The 23,406-nt window shown below is 38.4% G+C and overlaps 1 protein-coding gene across 1 annotated transcript in view; it reads right to left on the bottom strand.

Annotated features, from left to right (window-relative positions):
* The window catches only part of f5 (coagulation factor V), a 116,500-nt gene that overhangs the window by 76,194 nt on the left and 16,900 nt on the right, over nucleotides 1–23,406 (bottom strand). Inside the window, exons 2-3 of the mRNA XM_039745165.1 lie at nucleotides 16,692–16,774; nucleotides 2,652–2,774 (exon numbers count right to left, since the gene is read on the bottom strand). Of these exons, the coding sequence (XP_039601099.1) occupies nucleotides 2,652–2,774; nucleotides 16,692–16,774 (206 nt within the window). The remainder of the gene's footprint in view (nucleotides 1–2,651; nucleotides 2,775–16,691; nucleotides 16,775–23,406) is intronic.

Raw genomic sequence — 23,406 nt, 5'->3', positions numbered from 1 at the left:
ATTCTGGTGGTTTAAAGGACATCTGCTGATTTCTTAGTCATCTCTTAGTCACCTGTCAGTACACTTTGTGTATTACATCTTTGTCTTTGTTGTTCATTTGAACATTATCTGGTTTCCTGATCTGCCTGAACAGGTTGCTGACATTTATTAACCCTTTATGCTGTTTCTTTAAGATAAATGCTATATTTTAATATGGAAAGCATATCAAGACACTTTATCCTAAATGACTATGGGAACCCTCTAAGTCTAATTTTTCTTCTACAATATTTGGCACAATCAACAAACTGATTTGCAATTTATTATATAATTATACATTTGCACATTTTGACCTTTGACAAAACTTAGCAGGAAAAATGAAACACCAAAGGAGATTTTGCTCAACAGAAGTGACTGTATGATACTAAATATTCAAAGGCTGTTATTTAACATGGGGCGGCATGGTGCCACAGTGGGTAGTGCTGCTGCCTCGCAGTTAGAAGACCCGGGTTAGCTTCCCAGGTTCTCCCTGCGTGGAGTTTGCATGTTCTCCCTGTGTCTGTGTGGGTTTCTCCTGGGTGCTCCAGTTTCCTCCCACAGTCCAAAGACATGCATTGGCGATTCTAAATCATCCTTAGTGTGTGTGCACGCCCTGCAGTGGGCTGGCACCCTGCCCGGAGTTTGTTTCCTGCCTTGTGCCCTGTGTTGACTGGGATTGGCTCCAGCAGACCCTCGTGACTCTGTAATTAGGATATAGTGGGTTGGATAATGGATGGATGCTATTTAATATAATTGAGTTGCACTCCAAATACACAATACTTCTGTATGTAACCTAGTTTATTTTTTTCTATTTATTGTGTGGTTGAGGACAGCCATACATTTACAAGGACTCCCAAATCTTTTGCAATAAATTGTCCTTTCTGGCACCAACAAATCACAGGATGGCAACTGCGACCAAACTGTAGGTGAGAATAGATTTGTGCGTGTATGTCTAATGTCACGAACTTTACAACAATATAGAAGAGAACAGGCCATACAGCCCAACAAAGCTTGTCAATCCTATCCACTTAATTCTTTTAAAATAACATCATAATAACATAAGTCCAGTTTTGAAGGTCTCTAAAGTTCTACTGACTCCCACACTGCTTGGTAACATATTCCAAGTGGCTGTTGTTCTCTGAGTAAAGAAAAATTTCCTAATGTTTGTGTGACATTTACCTCTAAACAAGATTCCAACTGTGTCCCCTTGTTCTTGAACTCATTTTAAAATAACAGTTTTGATCCACTGTACTAATTCCATTCATAATTTTAAACACTTCAGTCAAGCCTCCACTTAATCTTATTTTGCATCATTTGCTTCAACTGGAATTTGCTACAAATTTTCTCTTACCCTAGGCAAAACCCCAGCCCTCACACATACACACACACACACACACACACAATGCTGTCATGGAGTAAACACACAATGAAACAAAGTGAAATAATTAGCTGAGATTAATAATTTTGTACCTTGTGTCAAACACTGTCACCATACACTTGAAGTTCAGTTCTTAAATTACTTATCCACACCGAGTGTGTTTACATGCGCCTTAGTAACCCCACGATTCACAGAGGCCTGCTTTCTAAAATGACATACAAACACTTGTTCCAGTGTGACCTAAACCAAAGCTGAATTAAAAGTGTGCCTCTAACATTACCCAGCATGGATAATAACATCCACTGCATGGTAGTTACTATTGGAACTTAACCCTTTTGGCCCTGGATTTTCTGTTTTTATGGGAAAAATTATTTTGTGAGATATTCTACCTTTGGGGTGTCTAGGAAGCTCAAAATGAAAAAAAAACATAAAAATGATTACTATTATTATGCAATAGCTGCCAAATTATTCCATCTTCTTGAGGAAATAAAATTGAAAGTAGAGCTACTTACTATGTGGTGCACAGAAGCGTCCATTTTCACTTCAATGTTTTATGGACTATATGCCACCAGGCGGCACCCAAAGCAACTGCCACCTCTCTCTAGCCTGCGCCCAGGTCCAATGGCTGCAAACATACCTGAGCTTTACAAAAATGGCTGCATATATGTACTAGTAATAAGATGTCAGGCCCGAAAAGGTCAACTGTGGTCGATATTAACAAACCATCTAAAACTCTGGAGATCATCCAACCTTTTCCCACCTTTTCCCACCTTATGATTTATGCTGGAGATTTTAACAGCAATCACTCTCACAGGAGATACGCTTTGAATAATAAATATAGTGTCAGAGTCACAGCATGAGTGGAAGCAAAAACTAACCACCTGATTTTGTGATGCTAAAAATCTACACACAGTATCTTTAGATCCACCAGTTATTTTGTTTTTCGTGAAAATAATGGTGGCTCTTCATCAACTATTTTCTGTTTCCCTATTCTCTAAATGATGAACTTTCTACTAAACAATGATTGTCTTTTGAAGCTGACATATCCTAATCTTCACACCAACAAAAACCTCACTCTGATTGGTTAACTTTACACTGTCTTGCAACTTGGCTTTTTCTCTGGACAAACCAGAACCTCTGTGAACATTGTCACCTCTCTGGATGCCTTAGAGACTATACCTGACAATCAGTAGTTGAAATGCCCACAGATTTGCTGTCAATTAAAAACTCTTTTGGAACAAAGTAAATATGATCTTACCTTCAGATTGTTTGCCATAAGCAATCCCATGAGAGTGCAAGCTGTAATGGCGATCTGCCATATTTCTGAAGGTCACCTTTATGACATCGCCAACTTCGCCCCGCAGTGTCGGTCCAAGCAACCCTTTAAAAAGATCAGATTTTTAAGTGCTAAATAAAAGATGAATTAATGCAGACAAAATTCAGCAATGCAATAAACTTTAATAACAATAAACAATTTCACTTATTGACAAATGACTTCAAACAAGAATTATTCTCAACCTTTACTTCAGAATGCCCCTCTGAAAATGTACATAAGAAAAATTAACTTAACAGAAATACAGCACATACAGTTAAACATAAGTGAGATTAGAGATTAGGGTTCTCTGTTGTCGCATACACTGCATAGTGAAATTCTTGTGCCACAGTTCTGGTGATGTATAAATAAATACAGTAAGTTATAACAGTAGCACAGGACAAATGAACAAGTTAATACAGTAAGTAACAAGAGTTTTAAAAATGTAACATACAGCACAATTACACCTAAACCAGCAGGTGGGTAAATTAGACATTGCACAGTAGGATCAGATTAGTGAGCATTTAGTGACCCTATTGCCTGTGGGAAGAAGCTGTTCCTGAAGCAAGTGGAGTAAGTGATGAGGCTCTGGTAGCTCTTTTGTGAAATCAGATGTGAAAACAAGGAATGGCTGTCATCAGGGCCGGCACCACCATTTGGCAAATTAGGCATTCATCCTCGATGCAGATTATAAGGGGGGGAAATTTATCCACATGGGTTATCTATTGAACAGTCAGCTGGCACACTAATAAGCTTAGCCTAGGGTGCAAAATAACCTATAGCTAACTGTCATCAGAGATGATGGATTTATTGTAGCTCTCCTCAGACATCTGGTCGAGAAAATAGTATAAAGCTGTAGAAGGACAGCTCCAATGATTTTAGAAGCTGTGTGGACATTCCTTAGGAGGAGTTTGCAGTCCTGGTAAGTCAGTCTACCAAACTGCACTGTGACGCATCTAGTCAGAATACCTTCATTAGTGCAGTGGTTCCCACCCCAAAGCTCTTTTGATTGCTCAGGAAAGACAGCCTTTGCTGAGCCTTTTTTTGTATACATGCAGTACGATGTTGACTGACCATGAAAAACACTCGGTGATGTGGCCATCCAGGAACCTGAAACTGCTAACTGCATGGATGGGGAGCCATTAATGTGCTGTGTGACTGCCTTTGTTCTTTCTGAAGTTATCGATGATCTCCTGAGTTTTGTTAACATTCAGGGAGAGGTTGTTGTTACGGCACCATGCAGTCAGGTCTTTAACAATGCAATATACAGTGGTGTGAAAAACTATTTGCCCCCTTCCTGATTTCTTATTCTTTTGTATGTTTGTCACACAAAATGTTTCTGATCATCAAACACATTTAACCATTAGTCAAATATAACACAAGTAAACACAAAATGCAGTTTTTAAATGAGGGTTTTTATTATTTAGGGAGAAAAAAAAATCCAAACCTACATGGCCCTGTGTGAAAAAGTAATTGCCCCCTGAACCTAATAACTGGTTGGGCCACCCTTAGCAGCAATAACTGCAATCAAGCGTTTGCGATAACTTGCAATGAGTCTTTTACAGCGCTCTGGAGGAATTTTGACCCACTCATCTTTGCAGAATTGTTGTAATTCAGCTTTATTTGAGGGTTTTCTAGCATGAACCGCCTTTTTACGGTCATGCCATAGCATCTCAATTGGATTCAGGTCAGGACTTTGACTAGGCCACTCCAAAGTCTTCATTTTGTTTTTCTTCAGCCATTCAGAGGTGGATTCGCTGGTGTGTTTTGGGTCATTGTCCTGTTGCAGCACCCAAGATCGCTTCAGCTTGAGTTGACGAACAGATGGCCGGACATTCTCCTTCAGGATTTTTTGGTACACAGTAGAATTCATGGTTCCATCTATCACAGCAAGCCTTCCAGGTCCTGAAGCAGCAAAACAACCCCAGACCCTCACACTACCACCACCATATTTTACTGTTGGTATGATGTTCTTTTTCTGAAATGCTGTGTTCCTTTTACGCCAGATGTAACGGGACATTTGCCTTCCAAAAAGTTCAACTTTTGTCTCATCAGTCCACAAGGTATTTTCCCAAAAGTCTTGGCAATCATTGAGATGTTTCTTAGCAAAATTGAGACGAGCCCTAATGTTCTTTTTGCTTAACAGTGGTTTGCATCTTGGAAATCTGCCATGCAGGACGTTTTTGCCCAGTCTCTTTCTTATGGTGGACTCGTGAACACTGACCTTAATTGAGGCAAGTGAGGCCTGCAGTTCTTTAGACGTTGTCCTGGGGTCTTTTGTGACCTCTCGGATGAGTCGTCTCTGCGCTCTTGGGGTAATTTTGGTCGGCTGGTCACTCCTGGGAAGGTTCACCACTGTTCCATGTTTTTGCCATTTGTGGATAATGGCTCTCACTGTGGTTCGCTGGAGTCCCAAAGCTTTAGAAATGGCTTTATAACCTTTACCAGACTGATAGATCTCAATTACTTCTGTTCTCTTTTGTTCCTGAATTTCTTTGGATCTTGGCATAATGTCTAGCTTTTGAGTTGCTTTTGGTCTACTTCTCTGTGTCAGGCAGCTCCTATTTAAGTGATTTCTTGATTGAAACAGGTGTGGCAGTAATCAGGCCTGGGGGTGGCTACGGAAATTGAACTCAGGTGTGATACACCACAGTTAGGTTATTTTTGAACAAGGGGGCAATTACTTTTTCACACAGGGCCATGTAGGTTTGAATTTTTTCTCCTAAATAATAAAACCATCATTTAAAAACTGCATGTTGTGTTTACTTGTGTTATATTTGACTAATGGTTACATGTGTTTGATGATCAGAAACATTTTGTGTGACAAACATGCAAAAGAATAAGAAATCAGGAAGGGGGCAAATAGTTTTTCACACCACTGTAGGTAGTGATGAAACTCTGAGCTTTGCACTTGTAAAGCCGTCTGTTCTTCCACTGAACGATATCTCAGGTCCATTCCACTCCAATCCAGTGCACTTCACTCATACCAAGAATAATTCTATTTAAGAGTCCAATGCTCCAAACAGTAATTACAATGGCTAAAAAAAACTCTAACATAAACACAAACATAATATTCTCAAACCAAATAAATCCAGTTTAGGGTCCTGAGGGGCCACAGCCTATACTTGTAGCACTGGGCGTACAGTAGGAGATAGTCTTGGACAGTGAGGCAGACCAGTATTTTGCCCTTTCACAGACATATACACACACTCGCATGGTTCCAATTCAGATTAATCAATTAGCCTAACTTTGGGAACAAAATACTCGAAAAGATGGAGTTTCCAGAGAAATGTCACAGACACAAGCAGAATGTGAAGACTGTACACAGACTAAACACGATGTTTCAAATGAGGATGCAGAATCTATTTGGCAAAAGCACTAATTTCTGTTCCCCTTTGCCACTACAACAGAAAACAAATGGTTGAAGAAATAAACAGAAAGAAGAAGTGATGATCACGTGAATGAATTTCTATAATTCTTATATAAGGTACAAAATCAACTGAAAAGAAAACAGACGTTAAACATTTCTTGCACAACAGGGTGATAACACTTTTTTATTAAAATACTGTTGTTTTAGTTTAATGCATGTTCATCATGCTCCACATATTATGTAGAAAATATAGTCAGCAATTGATTCATCACTGTCATCAATGCATATATATGGCTTGTCGCCTATACATCCACACTTTATGCCAAAGTTTGGATTAATTATACAGTATATGTTGTGGTGGACGGCTGTGTCTCTTGCCCAGCTGGGATGCCTGGAGGATGGAAGGACCAGGAGAGTGACAATACCTTCTCTGGGACACAAGTAGTTTTAATGGGGGTCACGAGATGGGAGCTTAGAAGCTCAAACCTGTTGGGGCCCGTGGCTACCACCAGGGGGCACTTGAAAGATTCTGGAGCCCTGGACTGCAGCACTTCCACCACACCAGGAAGTACTGCAGGAAGAGCCTCAGGAAGCACCTGGAGCACACTATAAAGGAGGCCGCCTCACTCCATTCTGAGAGCCAGACTCAGGAGGTGGAGAGAGAGAGAGAGAGAGAGAGAGAGAGAGAGAGAGAGAGAGAGAGAGAGAGAGAGAGAGAGAGAGAGAGCGAGAGAGCTTGTGTGGAGGAGTGAAGGCAGTAATAGTAGAAGAAAGAAAGAAAGAAAGAAAGAAAGAAAGAAAGAAAGAAAGAACTGAGCCATAACTGAGGGTATTGTGTGCAAAAGGAAAATAAAAGATATTTTTTAGCACCTGTGTCTCTGTGCGTGTGTGCCTGGGGCTGATTTTCCAAGATGTATAAATAGCTAGAGCTAAGAATATGAAACAGTTTGTGAGTTGTAAGACAAGCTTCCTTTGAAATATTAACATCCAGAAAGATACAAGAAAATAAGATTACAGCTGGAGATGTAGAAATTTGCACAAGTTCTTATTAAAGTGGGAAGAAGGTGTGTATATGGAGTTGTCTCATTTATTGTTAACATGTTGACAATTCTATTTCATTTAAAGGTTATAAAGTGTAAGATACTAGATATTCTTGTTGATATCTGTTGTACCTTAAACATCTGAGTGTTGTCTTGTTAGAAGTCACCAAGCCACCCAGTCTGGGGACCTTTTTTAAACCAAGATACCTGACCACAGGCAGAGATCAGAGTGGAAATTCCGAGGCTGACTAGAAATTTATTCACATTCCTGTTACTATTGAAACAACCTGTTGTGATAGTGATATGCTCCAAGTCTCTAAAACTGCGTAGATCAGCAATAAAAGGTAAGTAATATTTTTCAGGTTTTTGAGCATTTTGTGTCTGATGTGTGTTTTGTTGATGAGGTAGTAGTATTCTAGAGATTTAAAAAATAGTTTTCACAGAGCATGTGATCCTGTAAAACACACTCCATTATGTACACAGAAATGAGCTTTCAAACAATTAACCATTTTCTATCATTTTAAAATTGGCCATGAAGCTCACCCATGTGGCATTAAGGAAAGGTAAAAGAATTTCACTGTGTGCAGTCAGGTGGATTCCTAGACAACAGTTTGCTTAGCAGGGGTGGGCAGATTCGGTCCTGGAGGGCTGCAGTGGCTGCAGGTTTTTGTTCCAATCCAGTTGCTTAATCAGAAGCACTTATTGCTCAAGTAACACTTCTGCTTCACTTTAGTGGTCTCGCTTGTTAAGATTTTGAACCCTTATTGCTTATTTTAGTCTTAAACAGCTGTAGTCTTGGTTTTTAATTGCTCCTAATTAGCAATAAGGTGCAAATGACAAAAGAAACCAACATTTCTCCATTTAGCTTGTTACCATTTACACCTGTGTGTATTTATCACACACTATTGGTTTTAATGAAATACTTGGAAGGAAAGTGAAGAGAAAAAAGTGAAGCACTGAGAGTAACTCATCTGTTTTAGGCTTCAAATCATTTGGATGATATCTTTAGAAAGGAAAAAAATCTAGGATATGAGAATGACTTGACATGGCAGAGTTAAATCACTAACAAGCCATGAAATTAAATAATTGGCAAGAATTGTTTTTTAATTAAGTAACTGGGTTGGAACAAAAACCTGCAACCACTGAGGCCCTCCAGGACTGACTTTGCCCACCCGTGGCTTAGAGTCATTCGCACGGTGGAAAAATGGTTGAAGACTCAACCAGAGAAGTTTTTTTTCAAATTAGTACAAAAAGTGGGTGCTATAATGTGAAGATTTTAAGCTGAAAATGTAGATTAAATTGTCTTCTTACAAAACATTAAAATATACATTTTCAAATAAGTCCAATGTTAATTTAAGATAATACTCCAGGAATAGCCTGTAAAAAGATGACCCTTTAATGTTGTTGTTTATAAGCCTTCCTTGGTCCCCAGTGCACTGTAGTTAAAATCTGTTTTCTGTCTTGCATACTGTATAGTGGCTGTTTGCAAAAATGCTATTCATGGTTTTGGTATCTGGCTCATGAAACTCAGAAAGGCTTCAAACATAACGCATAGCTGGCGCTAAAACTCCAAATAACTTTTGTAGCCTTCATCATCAAAAAAGGCCTGGCCAATTAATTACTACAAAATGGAGAGGGAAACCATGGAAACCCCTGGCAGAAAGAGCAAAAACAAATACAGTAGTTTTTAAATAACTGAAAAATTTATTAACAAAGGGTTGTAACAAAAAGAGTAAAATGAGGCAACTCAAAGAATAACAAACCTTAAACAATATTAGAGAGTCCAAAAGAAACACTTTCAAAACACTAAAATCTAAACTACGATACAAGCAAGAGCATCTCAACCCTTATGTACTGTAGGTCAGGGATAGGGTGAAGGCTCCCCCTTAGGCTCAACATATAAAAGACAAGGTAGATAACAAACTAAACAGAAATACATTACAGTAATCTACAATTTGAAAAAAAAATGCATTAAATGAAAAATACCAAATAGGAGAATTGAACTAAAACATAACCACTGAATACAATCCAAAATTAGCCAACAAAGAATAGTGAAATAAACAGATTTAAAACAAAAGGACATAAAAATTTGACAAACAAGAGGAGACTATTCAATCCATCAGGATAATTTGTTAAGGTGATATATGAATACGCAGTGTGGTGTGGTGGCTAAGTCTTTGGACTTCAAACCCTGAGGCTTCAAGTTCAAATCTTGCTACTAACACTGTGTGACCATGAGCAAATCCTCAGTTGGAAAACCAAAAGAAATGTAACCAATTGTATTGTAAATGTTGTTGAGTCCCTTTGGATGAAGGTGTCATAAATAAATATAAATTTGAACAGCTGAAATTGGAGGATCTGATAACTGGAAGAACAACATCCTTCTTTAATGTTCTTATTGGAAAAGACAAAGAAAGGTCTCAGTCATTTCTCAAGAACCCCCCAGAACAGTGGACAGAAGATCCAATCCTCAACAAATTTTGTGAACAGTCAGCACGTATGACGGGCAGCGAACAACACAGCAGAAAGACGAATATGTCTCATTGCAAAGTACAATAACACACTGACCAAGGAAGAAAGAAAGAAACAACTTATCTGTCGATTGGTCACAAACTATTGCAAGAATTCACCAAAGAAACAGCTAATGTTATAGACTCAGATGACATAAAAACTGCCAAAATGGGGTCAACTCTAAATGTGGACTATTTTCATTAAACTTTTGTGTGATTGTTATACAGTGCTTTCTCAGTTTTTTTTATTTTTAATAAATTTGCAAAAACCTCAAGTAAACTTTATTCACGTTGTCATTATAGGGTGTTGTGTGTGTAGAATTCTGAGGAAAAAATGAATTTAATCCATTTTGGAATAAGGCTGTAACATAACAAAATGCGGAAAAAGTGATGCGCTGTGAATACTTTCCGGATGCATTGTATATATGAAAAAGAATAAAACCTAGCTTGTGGAGAACTTGAATGGTTTTGGACCAACCTAATACTCCACAAAGCAAAGAAAAGCAATTAAACTCAAAGTTTCATTCATATGAAGCAGAAGCTCTAAAGTCTGTGCCATTAAAATACAAGCTTTTGAAAATGACAAAATTAGCAGTATTATATGCTTTATTGCTATCACATACTGTAAGTGTCCCCCCCCCCTAAAAAATTCCACCATACAAGTACATCAGGATTTCTCATACATAAATCCATGATTGCTTGTCTCGGTTACTAATTATTATTTCTTCTGTTAAATTAAATACAATGCAAGTCTTACAGTTTGTAGCATTACATTTTCAAACCTATGTAATCCAATTCAGGATCACTACTGTAGATGTCATTGTTTATTCCTGCAACACTGGGCACAAACAGTCCTTGACAGGACACCAGCCCATGGCAGAACTTGGATGTTGCAGGAATCATGTAGGTCTTTCAGAAATGGCAACTAAAGGATTCTTTATGCTGGGACACCCACACTGTAAGATACCTTGAAGAGAGGCAAATGCAAAGTCACACTCACACCTTTAGAAATTGATGAGAGGGTTGAGAAGTAAATGTGGCTTTTATACTAAAAAATGTATATATGTATATTTCAGTTACCATATTAATAAATATTGGCATGTACACTTTAAGGTCATAAGTATTAGAGCATAACTGAGTGAATGAGATTATGTATAGAAATAGCAGCCATAATGAGAATTTGCCAAAGATTGTGATAGGATTCATTGAGACAGGATGAGAATCTATCAAGAACTGCAATACACTGAAAACATCCATTGGATTTTTTTCATTAGATAAATAACTCTTCAGTTACATTTTGGTGTTTGTAACTCCTCTGCTAAAAGTGAATAGGACTTCACAGAAGGTTACATCTGTATGTTTGCTCTGATCATTAAAACTCTATCGGTGATTAGCCCACGTTAACTCTAGCATTTTAGTTATTCTGCTGCTTGCAATGTTTTGCATAAAGTATTCATATGAGTCTGCGCAGCTATTACAACATCTACAATCGTATTTCCAGTTTTTCTTTAAACAATATTTCCTAATTACTAAAATGGAAATTTTTTGGAATCTGCACTTTGTAAAATGATATTAATTGTGTTCTGAGTTATTTCCAGATTAGGCCAGGATATCAAAAGAATTGGGCGCCCCAGTTTTTGGCACTTTACTCTTAAAAATCAGTCACTGATTATATCAGAATAACACACTCCAAATGAGAAATGTTACTAGTTTATTTTAGTACAAATGTCCTTCACTAAGATTTTGCTTATGTCACATTTGAGGTAGAAGGCTTTTTAAATTCTCTGTTGTGCAATTTTATGATCTTATTTTGTCTTTCTTCCTTTTATTTTTAATGTTCATGTTAAATTGTTATCCCTTCATAGCTGTCTGCAGTGTTTACACTTCTTCTGCATATGTCACGTCATTGTCTAGCCAGACCAGAGTCACAGAAGGAAGGGGTTGGAGCCTATCCCCAGGTAGAATTGGGTACAAGACAGGAACAAATCCTGGACAGGGTGCCAGTCCATCACAGGGCGAACACACTCACAAACACACACACACATACACAGGACAATTTAGCACGGCAAGTTTACCTAACCTATATGTATTTGGACAGTGGGAGGAAACCCACACAGACTCAGAGAGAACATGCATACTTCCTGCAGGGATGACCCTGAACTTGAACCTGGGTCTCCTTAAAGCAAGGCAGCAGTGCTACCACCATGCCAGCCCTCTTCTGCACATAAAAAATAAAAAAAAAAATAGCTTATTTCTAAATATTCCTATTGTTAATTCTACCCAACCTAACATAACATTTCCAGTAATTGCAATGGTGTAAAAGTTTAATGATTTGCTCTTAATGCATTGAAATAATGTTTACATATATTTGAAACTCAGAACCTCTGGGTTATTCTTAATTTCAATTTTATAGCATTAGTAGGGATATTTGAGAAAAAATGTGGCATAATCATGTACACTGTCTTGAAAAAATATCAGTCAGTCAGTCATTCTTCAACCCGCTATATCCTAACACAGAGTCACTGGGGTCTGCTGGAGCCAATCCCAGCCAGCACAGGGCGCAAGACAGGAACAAATCCCTGGACAGGGTGCCAGCCCACCGCAGGGCACACACATACTTGCACACACCCACACACTCACGACAATTTTTTTTTAATTTTTATTTTTATTAATTTTATTACAATCCATACAAAGCAATCAAATTTTTACAAAAAGAAAAATTAGGTTAAGAACAGATCGATCCCCACCCCTGAGAGAGAGAGCAAGCCAAACGGCGTTAAATTTAAGGCTTGTAAACATACCTAAATTAATAAATTCTCTGTGCTTTACGAACTTATTTTAAAATATTACTGATTAGATCCTGCCATGTTTTGAAAAAAGTCTGTACGGATCCGCTAACTGAGTATTTGATTTTTCCAACTTCAAATAATATAACACATCGGTTTCCCACTGACTTAAAAGAGGAGAGTTTGGGTTCTTCCAGTTTATCAGAATAAGTCTGCGTGCCAAAAGTGTAGTGAATGCAATCACAATTAGTTTGTCTTTCTCCACTTTAAGCCCCTCTGGAAGAACCCCAAACACAGCTGTTAATGGGTTAGGAGGGATTGTGAGTCCAAGGCTGTCTGAAAGGTAATTCAAAATTTTTGTCCAGAATAATGTTAATTTGGTGCAGGCCCAGAACATGTGACCCAGTGAGGCTGGGGCTTGGTTGCAACGTTCACAGGTTGGATCATGTCCTGGAAACATTTTGGAGAGTTTTAGTCGAGACAGATGTGCTCGATATATAATTTTGAGTTGTATAATTGTATGCTTTGCGCATATGGAGCTCGAGTGAATTCTCTGCATTGCTACTTTCCACTCCTTTTCTGATATATTAATTGAGAGATCTTTTTCCCAGTCTCCTCTTGGATCTTTGAAAGGGAGGGATTGTAAAATGATTTTATATATTGTAGAGATGGAGTCTAAGTCCTTGAGATTGAGCAATATTTTTTCCAGCATGGATGAGGGTGCAAGATGAGGAAAATCTGGAAGGCTTTGTTTAACAAAGTTTCTGATTTGAAGATAGTGAAAGAAATGTGTAGCTGGAATGTTAAATTTGGAATGTAATTGTTCATAGGATGCAAAGACGTTGTCTATATAAAGATCTCTAAGCAAGTTAATTCCAAATTTTTTCCAGATATTAAAAACTGCAAATGTTTGTGAAGGTTGAAAGAGGTGGTTCTCTTGGAGAGGTGCCACAGATAGAAGCTTCTCCATCTTAAAATGCTTTCTACATTGGTTCCAGATTCTAAGTGAGTGGAGCACAAATGGGTTATTTGTATATTGCCGATAGCGTGTGTTTATTGGAGCACAGAGCAAGGAATACAAAGAAGTACTGCAGGATTTTACTTCTATTGCGTTCCAAGCCTGTTTATGTTCTTCTATTTGTGTCCAGGTTCTTATCGCCTGTATATTTGCTGCCAGTAATAAAACTGGAAGTTAGGTAGAGCCATGCCGCTTTCTGCCTTTTGTCTTTGTAAGGTCGCTCTTTTGATGCGTGGATGTTTTGAATTCCAAATAAATTAGGTTATTGTTGAATCTAATTGCCTAAAGAATGATTTATTAATGTATATTGGGATGTTTTGAAATAAAAAAGGAGTTTAGGAAGAATATTCATCTTAGCAGTGTTAATTCTTCCAGCTAGTGTGAGATGAAGGGTTGACCATCTATGCAAGTCTTGTTTAATTTTTTCCATGCAGACGGCAAAATTGTGTTGATATAGAACTTTATGTTTACTTGTGATGTTTACCCCTAGGTATTTAAACTGTTCTGCAATGATAAAAGGTAGGGTATCTAATCTAATATTATATGCTTGAGAATTCACTGGAAAGAGTTCACTTTTATTCAGGTTAATTCTGAGACCAGAGATCTTTTGAAATTCTGTGAGTGCTGCTAAGACTGTAGGCACAGAATTTTCTGAGTCCGATATATACAGTACCATGTCATCTGCATATAATGAGATTTTCTGTTCCAGTCCTTCTCTGCTAATCCCCTTTATCTGATCAGTATTTCGACAATGTATTGCCAGTGGTTCAATGCCAATCACAAACAGCAGCGGTGACAAGGGGCATCCTTGTCTAGTGCCACGTTCTAGTTTAAAGTAGTCTGAGCAAATGTTGTTTATTGCAAACTGAAGCTTCTGGGTTAGTATGCAGTAATTTAATCCATGCACAAATGTTCGGGCCAAACCCAAACTTCTCCAATGTAGTAAAAAGGTATTTCTATTCAATCATGTCGAATGCTTTTTCTGCATCCAATGATAATAATATTTCTAGGGTGTTTGATTTAGTTGGTGAGTATATTACATTAAACAGGCGTCGAAGATTTGAAGATAAGTGTCGGCCCCTAATAAATCCAGTTTGGTCTTGTGATATTACCGAGGGAGCACTTTCTCCATCCTTCTGGCTAAGATTTTAGAGAGTATTTTAACGTCGTTATTCAGAAGTGAAATTGGTCTGTATGATGCACATTGTAATAAGTCCTTATTTTGTTTTGGAAAGACAGTGATTAGTGCTTGGCGAAAGGTTTGTGGAAGAGATTGGTTATCTCTGGCTTCTGTAAATGTTGCTAATAGGAGGGAGCTAGCTGAGCGGAGAATTTCTTGTAAAATTCTGCAGGGTAGCCATCAGGGTCTGCTGCTTTCCCGCCTTGGAGTGACTTTATAGCATCTAGTAATTCTGATAACGCCAGAGGTTTATCAAGTTCCTCCACACTAGAAGTGTCTATTTGTGGTATCTGTAATGTATCCAGAAATGCATTAGATTGTGTATTGTCTTCCTTAAACTCAATAGTATATAGTGATTTATAGTAGTCTTTGAAAGTGTGCATTATATTTTTGTGTTCGACGATTTTATCTCCGTTCGTGCTAGTGATTACCGAGATTGCGTTGCGCACTTCTTGCTTGTGAATTTGTTGAGCTAAAAGCTTATTAGCTTTCTCCCCATGTTCAGCTGACATTTACTGCTTTTTCCTCCGCACTTGCAGCTACATTTTCGGCCATATCAATCCGATTTGTGAATGTCTCCTTAAGATCCTCCAATTGATCAGTAAGCGTGCTCAGTTTAACCGAGTTTTCCTGAATGCGCTCTTCAATTTTACCCAGCACCTGTCGAAGCTCAAGTTGCACCTCTTGACGCAGCCTTTCATTTGCCTGTTGGAATTCCTGTCGCAGCCTTTCATTTGCCAACTAACGACAATTTAAAACCGCCAATGAACCTAACCTGCATGTCTTTGGACTAGGGGAGGAAACCGGAGCACCCAGAGGAAACCTATGCAGACACGGGGAGAACATGCAAACTCCACGCAGGAAGGACCCAGGAAGCAAGCAATGGTCTCTTACTGCGAGGCAGCGGCGCTACCACTGCCCCACTGTGCCACCCTTGAAAAAATATCAGTTATAACACTTTTTTTAATCTTATCTGAGATTAGATCAATTTCAACCATAAGTTATAAATAACTTACGCACAATGAAAAACAAAAATCAGGTTAATGAAACTACAACCACTTTGTAACTGCAAGTTTAAATTACTGTTGATATGACATGTTATGTTATAAAGTCTCACAATTCTTGGATAAATTCCATCTGTGTGGGAGTCACTAAGTTAAAATGAATGCTGAAGGGTAAACAGCCTCTCTGTCTGTGACGTTCTAACAGACGTGGCAGACTTTCAAATGAAAGCACCATATGAAGATGAAACAGTCAGCTAAATAAACAGAGATCTTGTGATAGAGAAGAAGAAGGAACGATACACTCCATTTCAAAGGCTGCCCATAGTGTAGAAATGGAATAAATTAGAAATACTTCATACATCTATCATCTGGCTGTCCAGCTATATGTAATTTGTAGAACACTTTTTTAGGGAAGCTAAACTTTAAAAATGTGAATGAGTTTCAGAAATCATTGTCAGCAATTTAACATCACTTTTATGGTTCGTCAGTCTTTAAAGCCTTTATGGTAAAAAGACAAAAAAGTGCTATATTTTCTACCAAGGTAGAAGTAGAAACAAAGGAATTGAAGAAAGCAGACTAGGAAATGGACCAGAGAAAAAAAATCAAAGCCTTTAAATCTCTTCCAAAGAAGGAATAAAAGTTCATCTAAAACCAAGATGTTATCAAATACTCACAGCAAGAAAACACGCAAAAGACCAAAATGAAAACATAAACTCACTCCACAAAATTTCAAACAAACAAAAAGGGCATGATGCCGACCTTTATGGTGACATCTTTTGCAACTTTTGGCCATCAAACTGTGCTAGTTGGGCCTGGCAGGTTAGTGACAAATACACAAATCTCCCCAAAATGGCAGTGCCTACAAGAAAACAAAACACCACGCCAATACAAGAAATATTTTGAGACCTTTAAAATTAATTCTAATCAGTTAAAATTGAAATAATCATGTTTAAAAATTATAACTAGACAGAACGAATGATAAACATGCATAAAACTTTTAAAAAAAGTTTAATGAAATTTAAAAATTAAACAAAAAATAAATAACTTCATTTACAAGTATAACACTGTTTAAGTCTACCTTTCCATGGTGGGGTGTTCTTGGGTAGCTTAAATCCAGCGGTGTATTCTCTGAATACCACCTTCTTGTAACTTGAATCAGTACTAAAAATATCAAAGAAATAGAATGCATGAACAATAATTAATTTCATTCCCACAATAATTCATTTCCATAAGATACAGTAGATTCAGAAAGCATCCAGACCCCTTCACTTTCTCTGCATGCTTTATTGTGTTGTAGGTTAAATTTTAAACAGATATATTTGCCGTTTTTGCCCACCAATCTACACTCAATAACCCACAATGACAAAGTGAAAGCAATTTTTCAGAAAGATTTGCAGATTTATTATAAATCAAACTCTGAAATGTCTCATTCTTGTAAGTATTCAGAACCTTAACTCAGTACTGCGTAGAAGCTCCTTTAGTGGCAATTACAGTATTGAGTCATCTACAAGCTTTCCACACCTGAATTTGGGCAGTTTATTCCATCCTTCCTGGCAGGTCCTCTCCAGCTGCTTTAGACTGGGTCAGCTTCTGCAAACTGCTATCTTCAGGTTTCTACACAGATGTACTGTGGGGTTTAAGTGTGGGCATTGGCTGGGCCTTTCGGGGACAATCAGAGACTTGTACTGAAGCTACCCCAGCTTCGTTTTAGCTTTTTTCTTCATTGTCAGACTGAAAAGGTAAGCCATCACCCTAGTGCACTCTGGAGCGGGTTATCTCCAAGAATGTCTCTATATTTGGATGCATTCATTTTTTTCCTCACCAGTCCTTGTCACTAAAAGGACCTCCATAGCATGATGCTGCCACCACCATACTTCACTGTAGGGATATTATTACTGCTTGGATTCTGCCCAAAGATTTGAATGTTTTTCCTCATGCTCTCAGAGTTCATCAAATATCATTTGGCATTCTCCAAGAGGGCTATCATATGCACTTTACTCAAGAGTAGCTTCTATCTAGCTATTCTACCTGACTGACCTGATTGATGATGGGCACTGAAGACGGACATCCTTCCAACAAGATTTCCTACTATCACATATGGCTGGGGGGGTGACCCAGCCAGGACGCCCAGGCTCACGCCTTCCCCAGACCATGTAGGGGCGACCACCCTGGTGCCTATGGAGACCACGGGTACAGAGCTTTGAAGCTCAACCCTGTAGGGGCCCTGGACCTCAGCACTTCCGTCACACCCGGACGTGCTCGGGGGAAGAGGAGCAGGGACACCCAGAATGCTTCTGGGGATGCTGCAAGCACTTCCGCCACACTGGGGAGTGCCGGTGGAAGATTGCCGGGAAGCACCTAGAGCACATCCGGGTGATTATAAAAGGGGCCACCTCCTTTCATTCAGTGACTTGAGTCGGGTGGAAGAGGACAACGTCTGGGAGGAGGCAAGGAGGCGGCCTGAAGGAAGAAGGCATTAGTTTGGTGGACTTTTGGGGACTTTGGAGTTGTATGGCACTTGTACATAATAGATGATGGTAATAAAACATGTGTTGGGTTACATGAACGTGTCCGCCTGTATGTGTCCGGGCCAGCTACCACACTACATAAGCAGAGAACTTCTAAAGTTCTGTCAGATGACTATTGGGTTCTTGGTCAGCTCTCTGAAAGGTTTTATATCTTGCCCTGACCTCTGTCTCACTTCAGTTTGACCGAAGAGGTCTTGGACATGACATGCAGTTTGAATTTTGGGTCCTTACATACGCACATATATAGGTGTGTGCCTTACTAAATGCTGTCCAATCAATTCAGTTTGCCACAGGTGGATTGCAATGTGAAGTTGTAGACACATCTCAAAGAGAATTAAAGCAAACAAGATGCACTGGACCGCAATTTGGAGTGCCACAGCAACAGGTCTCAATGCTTATAGCAATGAGAGATTTCAGTTGTTGATTTTTAATAAATTTGCAAACTTTTCTGAAAACATGTTTTCTCTTTGTCATTATGGGTTATTGAGTGAAGATTGATGGATAAAAATAGCAAATTTCTCCATTTGAAATTAAATCTACAACACAATAAAGTGTGCAGAAAGTGAAGGGGTCTCAATACTTTCTGAATCCACAATATGTTCTGTTTTTAACGTTAATAGATGCATAAATGCATCACACATTCAAGTCCCAAAATAATTCTATTTTTCTAAGAACCTCAAGCTGTTTGAAAGAGCTGTGGTTTTCCTGAACTCTTTCATCCAGGAAAGGCATTCTAATTTCTCAACAACACAGAGCAGGCAAATAGCCAAAGCAGTCAGTTAATGAAGTCAGTTAATGTAAGCCATGAATTGCCATAAGCCGTGGGTTCAAGCAACACTAATCTCTTTTCCATTAATTTCTTTTGGGCCACCTACTGTACTTTAAGCCCAAGTGAACATAAATAAAACAAGTTGGGCAATGTGGTAATCCTAAAGAAGCAATTAAAGTTGCATTAAGATGATTAGTGCTTATATAAAGTAGGGCCATCATTGCATTGTGATAAGTCTGTGAGAACTTGTTTTTCCTGCGTGTATCCTTTCCCAATATGCAGGTGTATAATTTAGACATGTTGTCATACCCTACATAAAAGTAATCTTATTTTTAGACAGCTCAACTTGCCTTCAGATAACAATAGACAACAATACACACAAAAACCAATACAGTGGAAAGGCAGACATTTGAACCTCCTGGCAATTTTGAGTTGAAGTCAAAACAACATGAAATTAAACAAAGCCAAGAACAAGAATGTCCTATGGATATTAGTTCATAGAGAAAAGAAAAGGAATTAGATTTCAAAAACAGCAGCAAAATGTTTATTTCTGGAATTTTAAGTACAAATGGGAAAGACATGCAGAGTTCACCAAAAAAAAAATATGCAAAACTACACTGTAGGTCTGAAGAAGTTGTTATTGGTTCTTTACCAGAAGAGGTGAGGACTTTAAGTGAAGAGCCAAACCAAGTCAAGAGTTGGCTCCACATTTGTCTCTAAAATTTTGTCCTGGGTCAGGAATATGGCGAGGAGTTATATTTATGACATTGCTGTTGGCATCTGCATTTAAAGGCAAGTATGAGAAGTTAGCATGCATCAAGAAATGTTGAAAGGTTTAGAACAAGAAAAGAAATTAGTGAAAGATTCCATGCTCGAGCAAACAAAAGAGACAAAGTTACATTCAGTAATAGATTTCTGGTTTTGGATATTGTTTTGCTTGTCCTTGATACTTTTACAGAAAATATTACTGGTTGGGAATAGTGTTTTGTTTGTGTGGTGGTACAGTCAGGGTTTCTTCAGCTGGATTGTGTTTATTTGCTGTTTTATTCTTGCTTTTGTTAATTTTGTGCTATTATTTTGCATGTTATTTTTGTCACATTCACTTATCTTTTGCTGTTTGTGTTTTAGCTCTTTAAATCTGCTACCATTGTATATGCTTTGTGGGTGCAGCCCCAGGAGGCAGGGCCACCCTGATGTCACGGCTGCTGGGTTCTCCTTATGGCTTTATATTCTTGATCAGAAGCGAGACTCAGTAGTGGTTCATTAAGTTAGTAGCGTTTTTTTTTTTTTTCTTTTTTGAGTATTTGTTATTTTGCTGTCTTCTAAATTAATTACCTGTTTATTGGACCTGCCTTTGGAATTCATGTATTGAAACTTGGTTGCTAGGATTATCTTTTAGGCAAATTGTTTTTTTGCTCTTTTAAACATTTTTCCAGTTTCTCTTCTTGTTAACTAAACTACTCATTTATAAAATATTATTTTCCCCTTTTGATTACATTCAAGACTTTTATAGATTCTCTCCTTTGTGAAATTTGAGACTTTATCGCATTTTTTTAACTTTTAAAGCCATTTGATCATTTATAGGTCTGACTAGGCCAAGACCTGAATATAGGACTGGTTTGCTTTTGTAAAGAATTTTCGTTGTCAATAATCACTACAGTTTCTCTATTAAATGTGCATCCCGCAACCAACTATCCTACCCTATGGGTGGCAACTTTCTCTCTTACCAGTAAACAATTGAGGGTCGGCTGTGCTGCAGTCCAACAGACTACCGTGGGTAATGTAACTAGTAAAATACTCGTGGTGTCATATTTTCCCATTTCTCTTTTTATTTTGACTTTGCTCTCTTCCATCTTTCGTAATGTTTTGAGCATCAGGACACGTTGGTTATGACACAATTCTTTTAAAAGTCATAGACACAAATGCTAAAGAGATGTTACCTAGAACTTAGTCCCTGGACTAATTATTGGGGAATCCATCTTCTTATTTTCCATCACTGCTTTTGCCCTACTGTTTCCTCTTAATGGTTCTTGGAGTCTGATCCTCTTCTTTTACATGAGTGATGAATATCTGATGTGACAGATAGGGGGCACTACTGAGCCCCAAACCACGGAAACAACTAACACACAAGACAGTCACTGGTTCAAAAACAGAGGCGTTTGTTACCTCACAACAAGTTTCTTCTTGGTCACACAAGCACAAATACACAGTATAGTCTTATTCTTTCTCCTTCCATCTTCTCTCTGTCCGTCCACCTCCCCCCAGCGAGTGTTGCTTTACTTCCTCCCAGCTCTGACTCACTGGAGGAGGCTGGAAGTCTTCTTTTTATGTTGGATCCAAAACCAGGGCATAAAGATAAGGAAGCACTTGGAAGTTCTGAAAAGTAGTGACCTACAATCCCTGCAGCACCCTCTAGCGACTCACACGGGGGCCCAGCAGGGCTGACTCTCCACACTATAATTCCCATCATGCCCCTGGGTTACTGGGTTCCCTATAGCTACCATGGTCCTAGGATGCTGCATTCTAGCAGATGGGGGATGAAAATATCCAAATTTAGGAGCTTCCCCCACTGTTCCCATATGTTGTATTCCCATCTGGGTAAGGATCTCATATTCGTCCTGGCCAGGATGCCAGCTAATCGGCACTTACATTGATAATACAGAAAAGCGTGAAAATTCTAGTGGCAATTAAATATGGTGGGTTCAAAGTAACTGCAAAAAATCCATCCTGTAAGTTGGAAATCCCACATTTCTGTATAAATTGATTAAAGGAGCTCTGACACAGAGCTTTTTATTCTGACAATATTCTCATCTCATAAATCTGAAGTGTCTAAAAAAAATTCCAAAATGCCGAAGGAGTGAAGGACAGTAAAAAAACTAATTTTTTTCTGAAGTGTAACAATATCTTCTTGACAATTTGCTTGCTAACTCTTTTACTTTTCTGCTGTTGTCAGAAAGCAGTGTACAAAGAAGATAAACAGGAATCCAACTTTGAGCTTTATAAGTTACATTGTTCAAATGTTTTATCTGGACTGTGCTCACCTTAAAATTAAAATGAAAGGCTTTTTTTATATGGTAATACATTTGAATGTTTAAGATTGGGGCAGCATGGTAGCACTGCTGATTCACACAGGCAGCACTCCTTTGTTGTCCTTGTGGACTTTGCATGATCTTTATCTGTCTTCATGGGTTTTCCTCTGACATCCTCAGAGTTGTTTAGGTTTGGGTGAATTGGTGACTCCAGTGTGAGTCTGATTGTGGCTATGTGTGGTTGGCCCTGTGACGGACTAGTGCCCTATACTTCTAGGATAGATTCCAGCCTTCCCATGACTCGAATAAGACTAAGTAAATTTGAGAATATTATAAAATATGCTATGTTTCAAATTGGGGGGCACGGTGCCCTAAGGGATTTGCTTAATTTCCTTGCCTGGAAATTGCCTATGTGGAGCTTACCTACCTCTGGACGATTTGCTCCAAGTACTTTAGTTTTCTTCCACATCCTAAAAGTGTGTTTGTTAGGTAAATTGGCATTTCTAAACTGGCCCAATATTAATGAAATTCAGTTTGTGAGTGCATGTGATCTGAAATGGACTGTCACAATGTCCAGAGATAATTCCTCCCTGTGCTTGATGATCGTGTGAATAGGCCCCAGCTCTCTGCATACATGTATTGGATTATGGAAAGAAATTGGTGGGATCAATCATCTTCTGAGTGCCTGTGTCTGTCTGTGTGAATTTTGCGGGTGCTCCTCATGTCTATGTAGTCTCATTTTCTTCCACATCCCAAACACGAGTCCATTAGGTACATTGGTGCATGAGTGACTGCATATGTCACCTGAGAAGAAAACAAATGTCTGAACTATGGATTTTTTATTGTTTTGGTTAAAATAAGAAGAAAGAAGAAAAGAAGAAATGCACAAAATATAGTGACAAATAAGAACACAACTTGGGGTACTACTAAGGTCACAATGCAAGTTCCGGTGTTCATACCTTGGCATATGAACTTCAGTTTTAGATGTTCACTTTCAAACTCTTCATTAACATCACCATGCAGCCTATGATTCTTTTGTAAATGACTCAATAGGGCAGTGCTGCTTGGTGGGGCTCAAGCTGACATATCATAAGACCCAAAGAAGAACTAGTCCCGCATTCCATTTAATACATAAGACAGGTGAAGAATTGAGTGTAGGCCTTAAATAACTAGTATGGCTACAGTATATGCTATTTTAATATATTCGAAAGGGAGCTTGCTTGTTTTAATTTTTATATTCTTTAAAATTACAGTTTCTATGAGCTTTAACAGCTTTAAGGGCATTGAAGCAAACATTTCTTTTTGGTATCTTGCCATACACTATTACATTTCTTCAAATGGTGCATTCCACTGAAGCTTCGCCATTGGCAGGCTTAACATTTTATCAGTTGCTTAGTCTGCAGAATGCCATGGCTGCAAATGATTCCAGGAAAACATAAAAATATTTAAACAATGCACCAGGAGGGC

The sequence above is a fragment of the Polypterus senegalus genome, chromosome 2, assembly GCF_016835505.1.
Source record: "Polypterus senegalus isolate Bchr_013 chromosome 2, ASM1683550v1, whole genome shotgun sequence".
NCBI lineage: Eukaryota > Metazoa > Chordata > Cladistia > Polypteriformes > Polypteridae > Polypterus > Polypterus senegalus.
The sequence above is the reverse complement of the archived record's forward strand: the minus strand, read 5'-3'. Positions and strand labels throughout refer to the sequence as shown.